At 38.6% G+C, this 13,171-nt stretch overlaps 1 protein-coding gene across 1 annotated transcript in view; it reads left to right on the top strand.

Annotated features, from left to right (window-relative positions):
- LOC108093462 overlaps positions 1-13,171 on the top strand; it is a 43,297-nt gene that overhangs the window by 5,495 nt on the left and 24,631 nt on the right. The window contains 1 exon segment of the mRNA XM_017193538.2: positions 5,009-5,278. Coding sequence (XP_017049027.1) covers positions 5,009-5,278 — 270 coding nt within the window.

Here is a 13,171-nt window from a genome sequence, read left to right as displayed (position 1 = left end):
GTGAAAGGGGAGACTGTAGTAGAAGAACAACAATAACAGTAGACCTAGTAACCGCCGAAAGGTAAATAAATAGAAAACAGAATTTCCGTGGGGTTAAGCCAAACTGCAGCCGGGTAATTTGAGTCGTTTGGCCATTTGCTCGTTGGAATTGCCTTCATACACGCAAGACCCGAAAATCGTTGAATAAATCGTGAGACAAGTGAGCGACGCATACACACATATATATTTTACTCTTATCGCTCAAGAAAATAGAGCAAAACCCCTCCGAACAAAACAAAAAAACCCCTCGGATAAACTAAAAGTAAACTAAACAACTGAATTTTTGGGGGGACCAAAACGACTGAGAAAGAGCTGAAAAGACACAAAAGCGTTGCAAAGACGACACGCAAGAAATGCGTAAAAATAAAAATGAGACGAAAAATAATACAGAGAAAATCATTTCATTCAACCCCACCCAACCACACACCCAAAGCACCACCTCCTCTGCCCCCTTGGCTCCACAACTGACAACCCCTCGATTTTTTCATTCATAAAGGCGAAAAAGAGAAGAAAACTTTAGCGGAAAATATGCTTCACAATAAAATATACAAATAAATGGCCGGGCTTAATGCAAATAAAAGGGGGATGGGCGTTTTGGGGCAGAGGAGGCTGTGTAGCTTTGATAGGCTCTTCGAAATGGGTGGAAGGGGGGGCGGTTGGGTGGCGGGGTGGTGTAGTGGGTGGTGGGGCAGCTGCTGCCAGCTACGCGAGGGAATTTTCCAGTCAAGGCAGAAAAACCAAATGGCACACAGAAGTGCAATTTTCGCCAGCGAATTGGGGTAAAAGGGGAGCAAATCACAAATGCAAAAAGGAAATGCCAATGGAAAAATGTTTTCCTTCAGCGGATTTTCTGGGGGAGCGGGGGAAAGGGCCCTGCCTTAAAGCTAATTTTTGGGTTAAATTTTTTTTGTCTGAGCAATTGCATTTAATATTTTGTGGCTTCTGCTTTCATTGGATCTGTCGGAACGTTTTGAAGTTGCGTTCTTGTTTTTTGTTTTACATATCTCAATTTGGTTTTCCCCCTCCGATTGTGTAAAGTGATATATCACAATTAAGCTGCTGCACAGTGACCCACTAAATTCAACAGCAGAAAAAAACACACTGAACAAAAAAAAACAATATTTGTAAATGTTTTTATTCGTACAATGAATAAATAAATAAAAACTTTTATAAATTTCATTAAGTTCATAAAAAGTTGACGTTTGCTCTTTTTCATAAATGTTATTTAAATTAAATTCAAAAACTTCTGTAAACTTTTTTCTTTAGTTTACAACAGCTGCAATATTTATTCTCCTTTTGTCTTAATGCATTTTGATAGATTGCATTAAGTGCGTGGAGATGGCATAATGTAGAGCAACTTTTAAATTGATTCTGTTTGTGGACAGAAAGGGGTATTGTGGGTGGGATCAAAAAAGAGAGTGTGAAAGGGCTGACCTCGGCCGAAGATCAGAAAAATTTGTTAAGCAGCAAATGGTTCAATTTGTTGCGGGCTAACAACATAACACTTTATTTCACATACGGAAAAAGCATTAAAAAACATATGGTAGACTTATATTCTTTCTTTAAGGCTGGCACTTTCCTTTTCATAAATAAATTTTATAGTAAACAAAGAAAACTGTTTACATGAATTATGATAACTAAAAATAAATACTGTTTTCCAATGAGTTTATTTAAACTTAGGTATTTGCTTTTTTAATTTTCTTTTTTCTACAATGATATAAGAGGGCAATTTAAAAAGTTGGTTAACATCTTTTTAATTATAAAATACAAAAGAAAATAGTTTGAGACCTTGGAGAAAATGTGACATACTTTAGCAGATTGCATTGACGTAGCTTCAAGGTTCACCAATTTGTAGAGCGCATAAATTTCCGTGTTTTTCTTCCATTACGATGAGTTAGAACTGCATTTTCAGCTGAGTTTCCCAGATCATCTGACAGGCATTTCCATGGTCGAAGGCTTCTGGCATCCCGCTTTTCCAGCTTCCTCATTTTCGCGACGACAGCAATCTGCGAGAAGGAGAAAAGTTTCTTAGGAAATCCACGGAGACAATGGCGACTGCATACAATTTGCATATTACATCAACATGTTGCATGCCGGCACAGTCAAGATTGCAGTTTGTTGCTGCGAAATGTTGCATATGCAATTGAGTTAAGCGCCCTCAGCCCTCCCCCTTGCCACGCCCCCTTAAGTTAAACGAGGCGAGGCAACGAGATGCATCCGAAGACGATGATGATGAAGTTGATGGCGATGTGGAAGACACAGCCGCATTGCAATCAGTTTTTTGCTTTTGTTTTCGCTACGATTTCTGTGGCAAGTCGAATGCGTGAGTCGGGCAGGCATTTGTTTCCCAAGTTTCTGCAACTTTGTGGGGGGTTCCACATGCACTTGCCTCACTTAAAGCCTGTCTTCGCATTAAATATTCGCAAAACATCGCTGAAATATGCAACATCTACTTAGGCCGCCGGCCGACACGCCCCCATCGCCCATTTGGAACAAGAAAAATTATCCATTGCTCATTGTGTATAATTTCTTTATAATTGCCATTTCCCGTTTTAATGAATTGTTTATACTATAAAGAGAGAAACACACAGAGAGAACTGCAATAAAGACAGGGGTCATGGCAACAGCAACAATGCAAACAACAGTCGCACTATACCATACATGTGCCCCCGAATGGGGCAACCTAAAACGGAGACCCAAACCCAATCACACATACGAACACACGCAGTTACACTAAGAAAAATCTGTAGCTATATTAGTAGAATTAAATTCAATTTTTATTTGGGTTTTCAGGCAGGAATATTATAAATTTAATTTTGTAAATTTAATGAATTCTTGAATTCTCATTTAAATTAATTCTTGTTCAACAAATTATTTCGAAGCATTTTATTTATAAATGCAGTTTACAAAATATAACCGTTAAATTGTCTTACAAATAATATATATTTAATGGTTTATGTTTATAAAATAAAATACTTTTTTTTCCAAAAAATGTTGTATAGACAAATACATTTTGTTTGAAGCTTTCGAATTTCAATACAACAATAAATATTATATTTAAGTAAAAATATGGCAATTCTGTTTTCTCTGCATGTTTTTTTTTCGGTTTATCCACAAATTCAAACTGAGGGGCTATCGTGGGCTGACCATTTTCATTGCTTCCGTTCTCCACTTGTTATGGTTGCTGTTGCACTTTACTCTTTTTTTTGGGGGTTGTTGCAGCAACTGTTTGCATGACAAACGGAAATTGTTTTCATTTGATTAGTGCGAGCTGCGTGGAAGGTGTGTGTGTGTGTAGATTGTGTGTGGTACATAAGGGGGTTTCATTTGAAAAGAAGGGTTTGTTGGATACTCGGCAAGCGACCCCCTAACCATAACCGCATTTTTCAACAAGGGCACGAACTCTTAATGCATTGGGACCTCCAGCGCAAATTGCGTTGATCAAGATAATGACCATGATGATGATGATGGTGTGGAGGAAGGTGTGTTGTCCAGCCTAGACTTTGTTTTTTACGAGCTTTTAATGGCATAATAGGACCAAGGAGTGCTGCACTCACACATCATTAAGTTAAGTCGTGTGGGGCGGTATTTTATGGCTGTTTGTGGATAACAGTCATTCATCATCGGTAGTTACCGTCTAGTCACCTATATAATGTAGAAAAGTTTTACTGGACAAGTAAGAACCAAAAACGAATGCATTTGTTATATATTTCAAAGGAAATTATTGTTTTAAATATATATTTTTATCAAAAAATCTAAGAAATGATTGTTCCTTTAAAATATCTTAAAGTTTCCAAAGAAACTCTATTTGTATTTTATATACACCATCATCTTAGTGACTCATTTAAATGGATCGATTACTTCAACCCTATTAATAGTTCACCTACCTCAACAACTGTGCTCATAAAGTTTCTTAGGAATTTTATTTCTCTCTTGGAGCAAATTAGTCAACCGTATCACAGAAAATAGCTATATTAATTTCGAAAGCTTATCAAACGATGTCGTCTAGTTTAACGTTCCTCGCTTCTTATCAGGGAATTCTAGATTTTTAAAAACTCAGCGCCGGCGGCAATGAGCCGCCAACCATTGGCCAGAAGTTGACATCATACCCTGGTACTTACACCCGCTGCAAAATAAAACACAGCCAAGGCAAATAGAATTAAAATTGGTAGCGCGTTTGGCTTCGTATGACATCATAGTTGGTGGGTGGAGTGAGTGGGGGAGGCAATTACTGTGAAGTGGAAGGGGGGTGCTGAGTGCTAAATGGGTGACAAGTGCGTGTGGACTTTACATAACTTATAGTACTCTGTGTTAAAAGCCTACACCTATGTCATATTCAAATTAATAAATCATAGTCTATGCTTTAATATTGTCATTTTTGTCGTCAAAAGTGATATTTCAAGTAAAATTAATTCAAAAATGAAACAAAAATCATGAAAAAATAACTTGAAGCACCTTTAACCTAATTAGTATCATTTAGAACCCAAGTTTTCTTTGAAATATTATAATAAAATACCAATAAGTATATCACCACAAAGAAAATATTGACAAATTATACATTTTCCCAATCGAACTCAACCCTTTTAAAAAGTTTCAAAAATTGTTAAACCATTTTAAGTCTAGTTTTACCAAATACAACTTTTATTGCTTACGCAAAATATAACAATATCTTTACATTTTACTTTTTCTATATTCGAAAATTGGCAACAATTTAATTGACAATCAAATTCCCATTTATTTCTGTTTTTTCGTTCCCACACAAAAACTGCAAACAAAACCAAACCTTTCTCTTACATAACCGCAAACAAAACAATATACCGAAAAAATATTTACTCAAACCCGCCCCGCGTTTCTACCTTTTCCCCTCACAAAACCAAACAACACAACAACTACAAATACTCCCCCGAAAAAAAAAAAACAAATGAAAAACCCCAATGAACAACGATCGGGAAAACGCAAAACAATTTAGAAAGAAACGGCGCCCTGGCATCAGATGTGGACACACATGAAACGCCTTTCGCACGCCTCCAAAGTAAACTCAACGAGCAGCCTGACCGCCCAGAAAACCGATGTGGGCGTGGGCGTGGCCCATCATCCAAACATGACACCCAATGCAACAACAGCAACAACAACAACAGCGAACATCTCATCGGCGGGGAAATGCATTCTATTCCCGGATAAGACGTCCTCCCTGAAAAGCTCTATGTATACGCAACAGGTGTACTTCAGGCCCGATATGGTACGATAATTTCGATAATTTCTAGATCCTAGATTCCTAGATAAAATATAGAGTTTACTGGCATGGTTTTGGATTGACTTGGTTTTGGTTCTTGGCTCTCTCAAAATGTAGAAACTAGCTGAACATTCGCTTTGAGTTTGTTACATTCGTTTTATGTCACTTTCCACCAATTTCAATCGACTATTTTAAGCCTTAATTTACTACGTTAATTTCGTATTTCGCTAATGGTTTCATGGATCTTTGACTTTGGTTTCGTTACACAATAGCTTAAGCGTTTCGTTTCTCTAGCAAAATATTCCACAATGATTTCTGCCCCCCGTGGCGAATTTTTAATGCATCTAAAACACTTTGAAGCTCAGCGTTGCATTAAAACCAGTGTCGAGCTGCAAAAAAAAATCATGAATGCAATAATCATAATCATAATAATAATCTTCATAAAGCAACGACATGGCAAAATAGCAGCAATTGACTTTGCCAAAGCAACCCCACAATGCAAAAAAAGGGACAAGTGCACCACAAATTCAGTAAGCATAACTTTATGGTGCATGCAAAGTTGGGAATCACAGGGGTTAGCCATGTTGATGTGGTAATATGCAAGGGAGCTACAGTGGAGATCAACTAAAAGATATAAAAGTGTTAAAATTGCAATAGAAATAAATCTACAAAAAAATTAGAAGAGCTAATAAACTTTAAACATTTTATAGAACTTTAAATGAAATTTATTTTTATATGCAAGCAAAATTTGACTTGCTCTTTGCCCAACTTTTTAGCTAGTAAAAATGACATATAGTTTTTACTATCCCCTACTCCATCTCCCCATTAAAAGCTCCAAACATTTTCAACCCCATTTTTCCACCCCGCTTTTTATATGCACCCCACTTGTTTACTATACTTATTTTACTATACAATATAAAAGTATTTTCATGCTGTGCAAACAACACCACAACAAATTTAGTTTGACATTTTGCATGGCATTTTGTGCAACTTTGGGAAATGGCTTACAGAAAATATTTACAAGCTCCTGAAGCGGACAGCTATTTAATGTCAGCTACGTGCGGCATGTCATAAGCGTTAAGATAGAGCAGCTCAGGGTCGAAAAAGTATCTTTAAGCTACGGCGCTCTAAACGAGAAATGATGCCAAGAAACCAAGTTTTTTTTTCTGGGGGAGGGGAAACTGAAAAGCGTGAAGGTGTAGGCAAAGGTCGCTGTATGCAAATTGCATTTTAGGATCCCAGTGGTTCTTGTCATTTGTGGTTCATTGTTCAGCAGCTGACATTTAGGCGGACAGAGAATAAACAAAGGAAAACCGGCTGAAGCCAAATCCAAGCCGGCCGCTATATTTTCGAAATAAAAAAAAAACCAGTACAACTGTGTGTTTTGTTTTTTTGTATTTTTTTTTTTCAATATCAAGTCACAGTTGGAGCTTCATTAACATAATTGATGCGCCATTGGACTCTGGCTCTGCGGCTGCGACTCTTCGAGCCATTATATTGTCTTCATGGCTTTGGGGCAGAGCGAATCGATGGACAGGTTTTCCGGCGCATGCGCACCACCAACGAACCGGTTTCCGATGGCCAGTTACAACCCAACAACGATCCACGATCCACGATCTGCTATACCATACCATACCAAACCATACCATGCCCAACTTGAAGCTCCCATCTCCAATTCTGTCTGCCCGCTCCACACTGTAATTTTCAATTTCATTTCGAGATCTGCGACGCTTGACGTTTTGGCTTTTTGGCCGCCAGCGAAACCGAGAAGAAAAACTAGCCGTCAGTTGTTGTTGTCTGAGCCAACTTAATGGAGAGTCAAAAGACAAGAACGGCGGCAAAACACACACATCACAACTCATCTCATTTGATCAGAAATGGTGGAAAATGCTCGATTTATCGAGTGGTTAGAGAGCTGCTGTTTATCTAACTGGAGTGAATAGGGGGAAATTATGATTGATAAGTGAATGTAGGCCCGGCGAATGGCAATCTATATCTCAGCAAGTGGGTCATTTAAATGGGCGTGATGTCAGCAGAACCAGAGGATTTTTTCACTGATTGAATAACAAAGGAAACCTTCGGAAAATAAATTCCAATAAAGAAACTGAAGGAAAATAAAGACCCAACTTATAAATAACTTATTTAAGAGGCAGACAGAAAGTCGGGCCGACTCATCACAGATCCTCGATTAGCAATCCAGACACGCAAGTGTTGTAATTATAATTTCGCCAACGGCCGGCTGTCTATTATTTATATTCGCCGCAAAATGGCAAAAAGGAAAAAAAAAGAAAACAAAAAACCGGCCAACTCCACATGGGCTATTAATTATGGCATCTGCTTTTTGATATGCGGGCAGCTGCTGTAAGTTAATGAAATTCTGCGGTTCGAGCATTTGACTTACATAAAATGGCTAAGCGATATCAATCAAATGCCCCTCTTTTTATGTTATTACATGATTCGATTTATAGAGCAGAAGGCGCAGAAAGCAGAGCAGAAAGCCTTCGAGGGAAACAGGTTTGGCCGCAGGAAGATAAATGGCAGACAAAGGAAGAGCAAGGGAGTTGGGGAAATAATATCCCCATAATGCAGTCGCGGCATCAGCACAATCTATATAGAGGCAATTTATACTCGAGTGCCGAAGGAGTGCAGTAAAAGGCGATCCAACCAAGGGCTGCGACATAAAATCAAATTCAATTCAAAGCCATTTTTCTCCGAAACCAGCTTGAAAATCATATTTGATATTCCGCACATATATGGCCGCTGGCGATTCGCTTTACAGATATGCCACATATAAATCGGCACTAAAATTCAGCTCCATAGAGAGAAAGTACAATTTTTTTTTTTAAAACACATTGTAGAAGGAAAAACACGGAAATAGGAAAATGGAAGCCCGAAATTCAACTCCACAATCTGACAGCTGCCTTTGGATATAGAGAACAATGGATTGGCCATGGCTATTGATATTGGTACAGCAGGGTATTTCCACTTGATTCCTTCTGCAGTTTTTCTCCTTTTTTTTCCTCTGTTACTCTGTGTTGACCCGAGTGCAATTGTCCCGGGGAATCGAAACTGAGGCCACAGAAGAGCTCAACTGGCTTTTGTTGCATTTCGGCCATGACAGCGGAATGTTTTCCTTTTTCCCTGCGACATCTGACGTTCGAATTGCGAATTGCGGAGAAGAGGAGTTGATTCAGCCACAACTCAACTGATATTAATTCTGTTTACCTTGATGACTTCAGTTTGGGCGGGGTGCAGGAAAAAAAACTGCATTGAAACCCTGGCCAGCCACATGTTTCTCGCTTGTAAATATTTAATTGAAATCGATATGGGGCGCCGGAGAACAAAGTAGTTTCCCGGGGAACAACAGCTGAATACGGGATGATGACGAAGCTCTAGTAAGCTCCGGACTCCCGACTATTTGGTCAAATTTAATTTGCAGTTGCACTTCAAAGCCACCGAAGATTGGGTGGCTCACCATTTCAGCCACCCCAACTCACCCACATTCGTTTATTGGTCTTCTCGCTAATTAGCGGCCTGACCTTAATCACTTAAGAGTTTACATAAAGCCACCAGCCCCCGACTTTCCTGCACTTTAACTCAAATACTCGTGTATATATAGAAACAATTTCCCCTTCTCGGTGACGCAATTAACACAGAATTTTGTGTCTTTGGAAATTGCATCGGTAGAAAAAAAAGTTGCACCAGCCCCGATAAGATAAAACTCTAACGATAAGTTTTCGTTCGCATGCCAGGCCAAAGTAAAAAAATAAATAAAACCAAAATCTTAAACAAATTTTGCGCTAAAGTAGATCTCGGATTTTTTATTTGGCCACGCGTTTGAACACTGAACAGCCACCAAAAAAATAGTTTAACCTTTTTTTGGGGAGCACAACCAAATATGGAAAAATTACTCGACAAATATTTCAAGTTTGGTTTTTGTATTTGTTTATTGATTGTTTTTTTTTTTTTTTTGTTTGTGGGCCGATTTTAGAGGCGACATTTAAAATGTTCGACTGTCAGCTGGAATTATTTTGGAGTTATTTATGGCGATGATTGGACCTTGTGAGCTGAAAAGATGACTTCAGCAGGTAGAATAGAGTAGGTTCCTCTGCTTTATTTTCTTGGGAGTTTTCAGTCTGGCACTTCCGCCTTTCAAAATTCCTCTATTAATTAAGAAAGCCGCCATCGGATCGAAGCCCCCATCCAATTACAAACGCCACTCTCTCATCGGGCGCGAACAATGCAACGCTTTGTTGCCACTCAGGGTCAATGTGTTGCATGTTACATGCTCTGTGTTTATCCATCCATCCTCGGCAGACATCTGAAATCGAAGCTGACAACTCCGACGAGATGAAAAGTCATAGCCACACGCACAAAAGGAAGCTTGCTTTCGGCATCGAATCACATTATTTTAATGCTAATTGCGTCTTTTGAAAGACAAGTGCAACGATCTCCATAAGGTTCCATCTCTAGCAGCCATTTGCCGGGTAATTATGACGCCCGACTCGCTAAAAGAGTTCGCTAACCCTCAATAAAAAACATATAAATAATTTCGCACTCAATTAAATGTCCCACACAGTCGAATGCATATATCTATACTCGTATATATACATATATATTATGGTTCCGCTTGGTGATCTGGCTTCCTTTTTTTATTATCTCGTTTCTCCTCGCACTTGATTTGTTCTCCAGCAAAATATTGACATTCTTCTACCCGATTTCTTCTATTTCTAGGTAAGTTCTCGCACTGATCACTTGACATTGGTCTTCCGGTGACGTCAGTAAGTGGAAAGCTTTTAATAGAATTCCCCCAGTTGGCCTTAAGTTCAGTCTGTGGTTCTCCGATTACCTTATCGCCGTGAGTAATGCCTTCTTGAAATTCCAATTGATCAGCAAGAGGAAGCACTTGAGCTGCTATCAATGGGAATCCATTACCTCTCCAGGTCCGAGATATATATGTATATATCGCGTGAAGGTTTTCTCTCCACCCCCAACTTGTTGATGCTTTCCAGTTTTGATTTTTGATTAATTGGGTGGGCCGAGATAACTATGCAGGAAGTTAATTTGTTGGCTCGGCAAGCATGCAAGTTAAAAAAAAAGAAAAGAAAATACCCCGCCAAAGGTGCTCCACATGCTATAATGCACTCGAAGGCAGAAGCTCCAGAAATCGTGAGAAACGAGGAAATTTGTTGGTGCTGATGAGCCCTGATGGCCAATTATTTACGGCTCACAAGTTAGAAGAGAACTCGATCTAACTGCAAAATGTATTTTGAGGGCTTAACGAGCAGAGATTAATAATGATGTTACACCTTCCGGTTTTCACAAATTTTCTGAGAGGTTCATCAATATTAATTTTGGTAAACGGAAGTTATAGATCGCCTAATTATATTTGTTCACACGCAATTTACGAACTTTCTAAAATTTAGGGGTTTATTAATAAAGTATAGGATTACAAGAAATATTAAAGAAAAATCTTAAACCCATTTATTAAATAAATATTCGTCTGGTATAGTTTCCACTTCCAACTAGTTCAAGACCTTATCTCGCATTAATTTGACCATTTGGCAGACCTAATCGGGAAATCGGCAAACTGGCTCCATAACTGGCTTCCTTATTTGTCAGGTTCTTATCTCTGTGTCAATAAACACTCCTCAGCATTTCAATTAAGCGCCAAGAGCTGTCCCAATTCAGCGGCTAAGCAAGGAAACCGACTGCGCCAAGTCCGAGTTAATTTCATTAGCCGTCTAGTCTGGTCTTTGGACACACTTTCGTTGAGAGCTGGCCTCCACAACTTCGATCCGTTCCGATTCGATCCGATGCGACCCTCGACGACTTTCACATACAAGTATCTGCACAGAGAAAAAAAGTGGCCACTTTACCGCAATCATAATTGCACTGCATTTGATCGGTTTAAGAAAAATGTTATTACCTTAATAGTTCACAAAATTTAATGGTCCGCTAAACTGGTCCTTTTAAATAAGAGTATTTAATAACTAGTGATTTGAGAGCATAAATAATAATTAAATACTAATAAATCAGGAAGCAAATTTTTTTAACGACCACTAAGCCCATATTTAAAAAGACATTACAAATAACTCTACATTTTTTAAGACAATACATGTAAATTAAATTTTTTTTTTTGGTTAAATTAAAGTCTTGCCAACGAAATGGTTACATAAAGTAAATAATGTTTTTACTTACAACCTATTTAATTGAAAACCCCAAAGAATAGGTAATCAAATATACTTGGCTTATTTTGTTTATTTTTTTGCGGTGCTTCGTGCAACACATCTTCCATTGACTGTCCAAGCACACGATCTTTTTGTGTTGATTAAAGAAGACGATTCGTGGCTTTTGCAAATTACTTTCATTTTCTGCACAAAAGTTGCTGGCTCGTCTTTTAGAAATTGCCATGGCTGTGGAGAAAATGGCATGGCAAACAAGTCATTGACAAACTGCCAGCCAAAGCTGAAGTTGTGGACACGCTGAGGATTTAAGCCAGCCAGCCAAGCCAACCCACTCCCTGTTTTTTCCGTCTGCTCCACTCTCGGTATCTTGGTATTAAAGTATCTGTGTATCCGAGTATCCAAGTATCTGAGTACCTCGACTCGGCCTAAGTGTGTCATGCAAATTTTCCAGCTGCTCCGCTTGTAATTTGATATTGTCATTAGTTTGGTGTGTGCGCACTCGACTGTGCAACTCGGCACTTGGACAAGGAAGTATCTTTGTATCTTTTTCCTTCCACCATGCGAAGCGCTGCACTTGACAGCAGCGATTATGTTACTTTGCGGTAGGCGGTGGGCGGTGGGTGGTGGATGTTATGCGGTGGGTGGTGGGCCTTTGCATTATGCATGCCATGACGCTCATTAGTGCGGCTTGTTGAAGATGAGAAAGGCCAGCAAAAAGTGGCGGTGAAGTGTGGGGGAAAGTGCGGCGGAAAAGTGCGGCGGAAAAGCGAGAACGAGCAAAAGAACAATGGCTCTAAATTACCCTCAAGGCAACTGGCTCTCTTTCTTTTAAAATTAACTGGAAAATCTGGGCGACCAGACTTTCGGAATTCCATCAAATCGCAGGCACTTTTCTTCTCAACATCAATGACAAAACTTTTAAATGGTTCACTTTTGAGCGATTGCATCAGTTTTCAGTGGCACACACCACTTAACTTTAATGTCAAATGTCAGTTTGTTATATTTCACAAGAACCGAAAAGTTTTTTCTTCTAAATAAATCCACTCCCGAATGATGATTTTGCGAAAAACCATAGAAATTAGCTCTTTAAATGAAGAATGACACTTTTAGTGCCCCTTCTCCGGTTAAAAAAAAATACGCAATTGTGGGGAGATTTTGGGGAGGGGGGAAATGGTGATAAGGGGAAGTGAGACAAGTGTTGACAGTTGCTTGATGGCGTTGAAATGTGAAAGTCAAGTGGGGAAAGATACTTTTTGACAGTTTCCTCGGGAAGATTTCGTTTGAAAGGAGTGGGATCTGAAGTGATGGTAATTGGTTTACATTTGAGGCATAATCTCTTTGAAGTCAATGATTATAACCAGATTTAAGTGCCGTAATACCTGTACTAAAATTTCACCTACTTGTACTAAACTTAAATCGTAGAAATTTTTACATAAATAATAAAACTTTACCATCATTTTTTGGTTCAAAACTTGTGAAATGAGTTGACATTTGAGTTTTCAACATTTTATCATTGATCTAATTATTATATTATATATTGAAATTCCAAAACTGGTTTAAACATTTTTAAATGTATAAATTAAACGGAACGTATAATATTTGATTACAAATTGTCAATCAATCTCCCAGAAGATAAAAACGTTGTGTTTATTATACTTAGCTTAACTTAATTAAACAAACTGTGAGTCACAACCTGTTTTCATCCGTAAGA

The sequence above is a fragment of the Drosophila ficusphila genome, unplaced genomic scaffold (assembly GCF_018152265.1).
Source record: "Drosophila ficusphila isolate 14025-0441.05 unplaced genomic scaffold, ASM1815226v1 contig_787, whole genome shotgun sequence".
Lineage (NCBI taxonomy): Eukaryota > Metazoa > Arthropoda > Insecta > Diptera > Drosophilidae > Drosophila > Drosophila ficusphila.
Note: the sequence above shows the minus strand (reverse complement) of the source record. Positions and strands in the feature narration are given on the sequence as shown.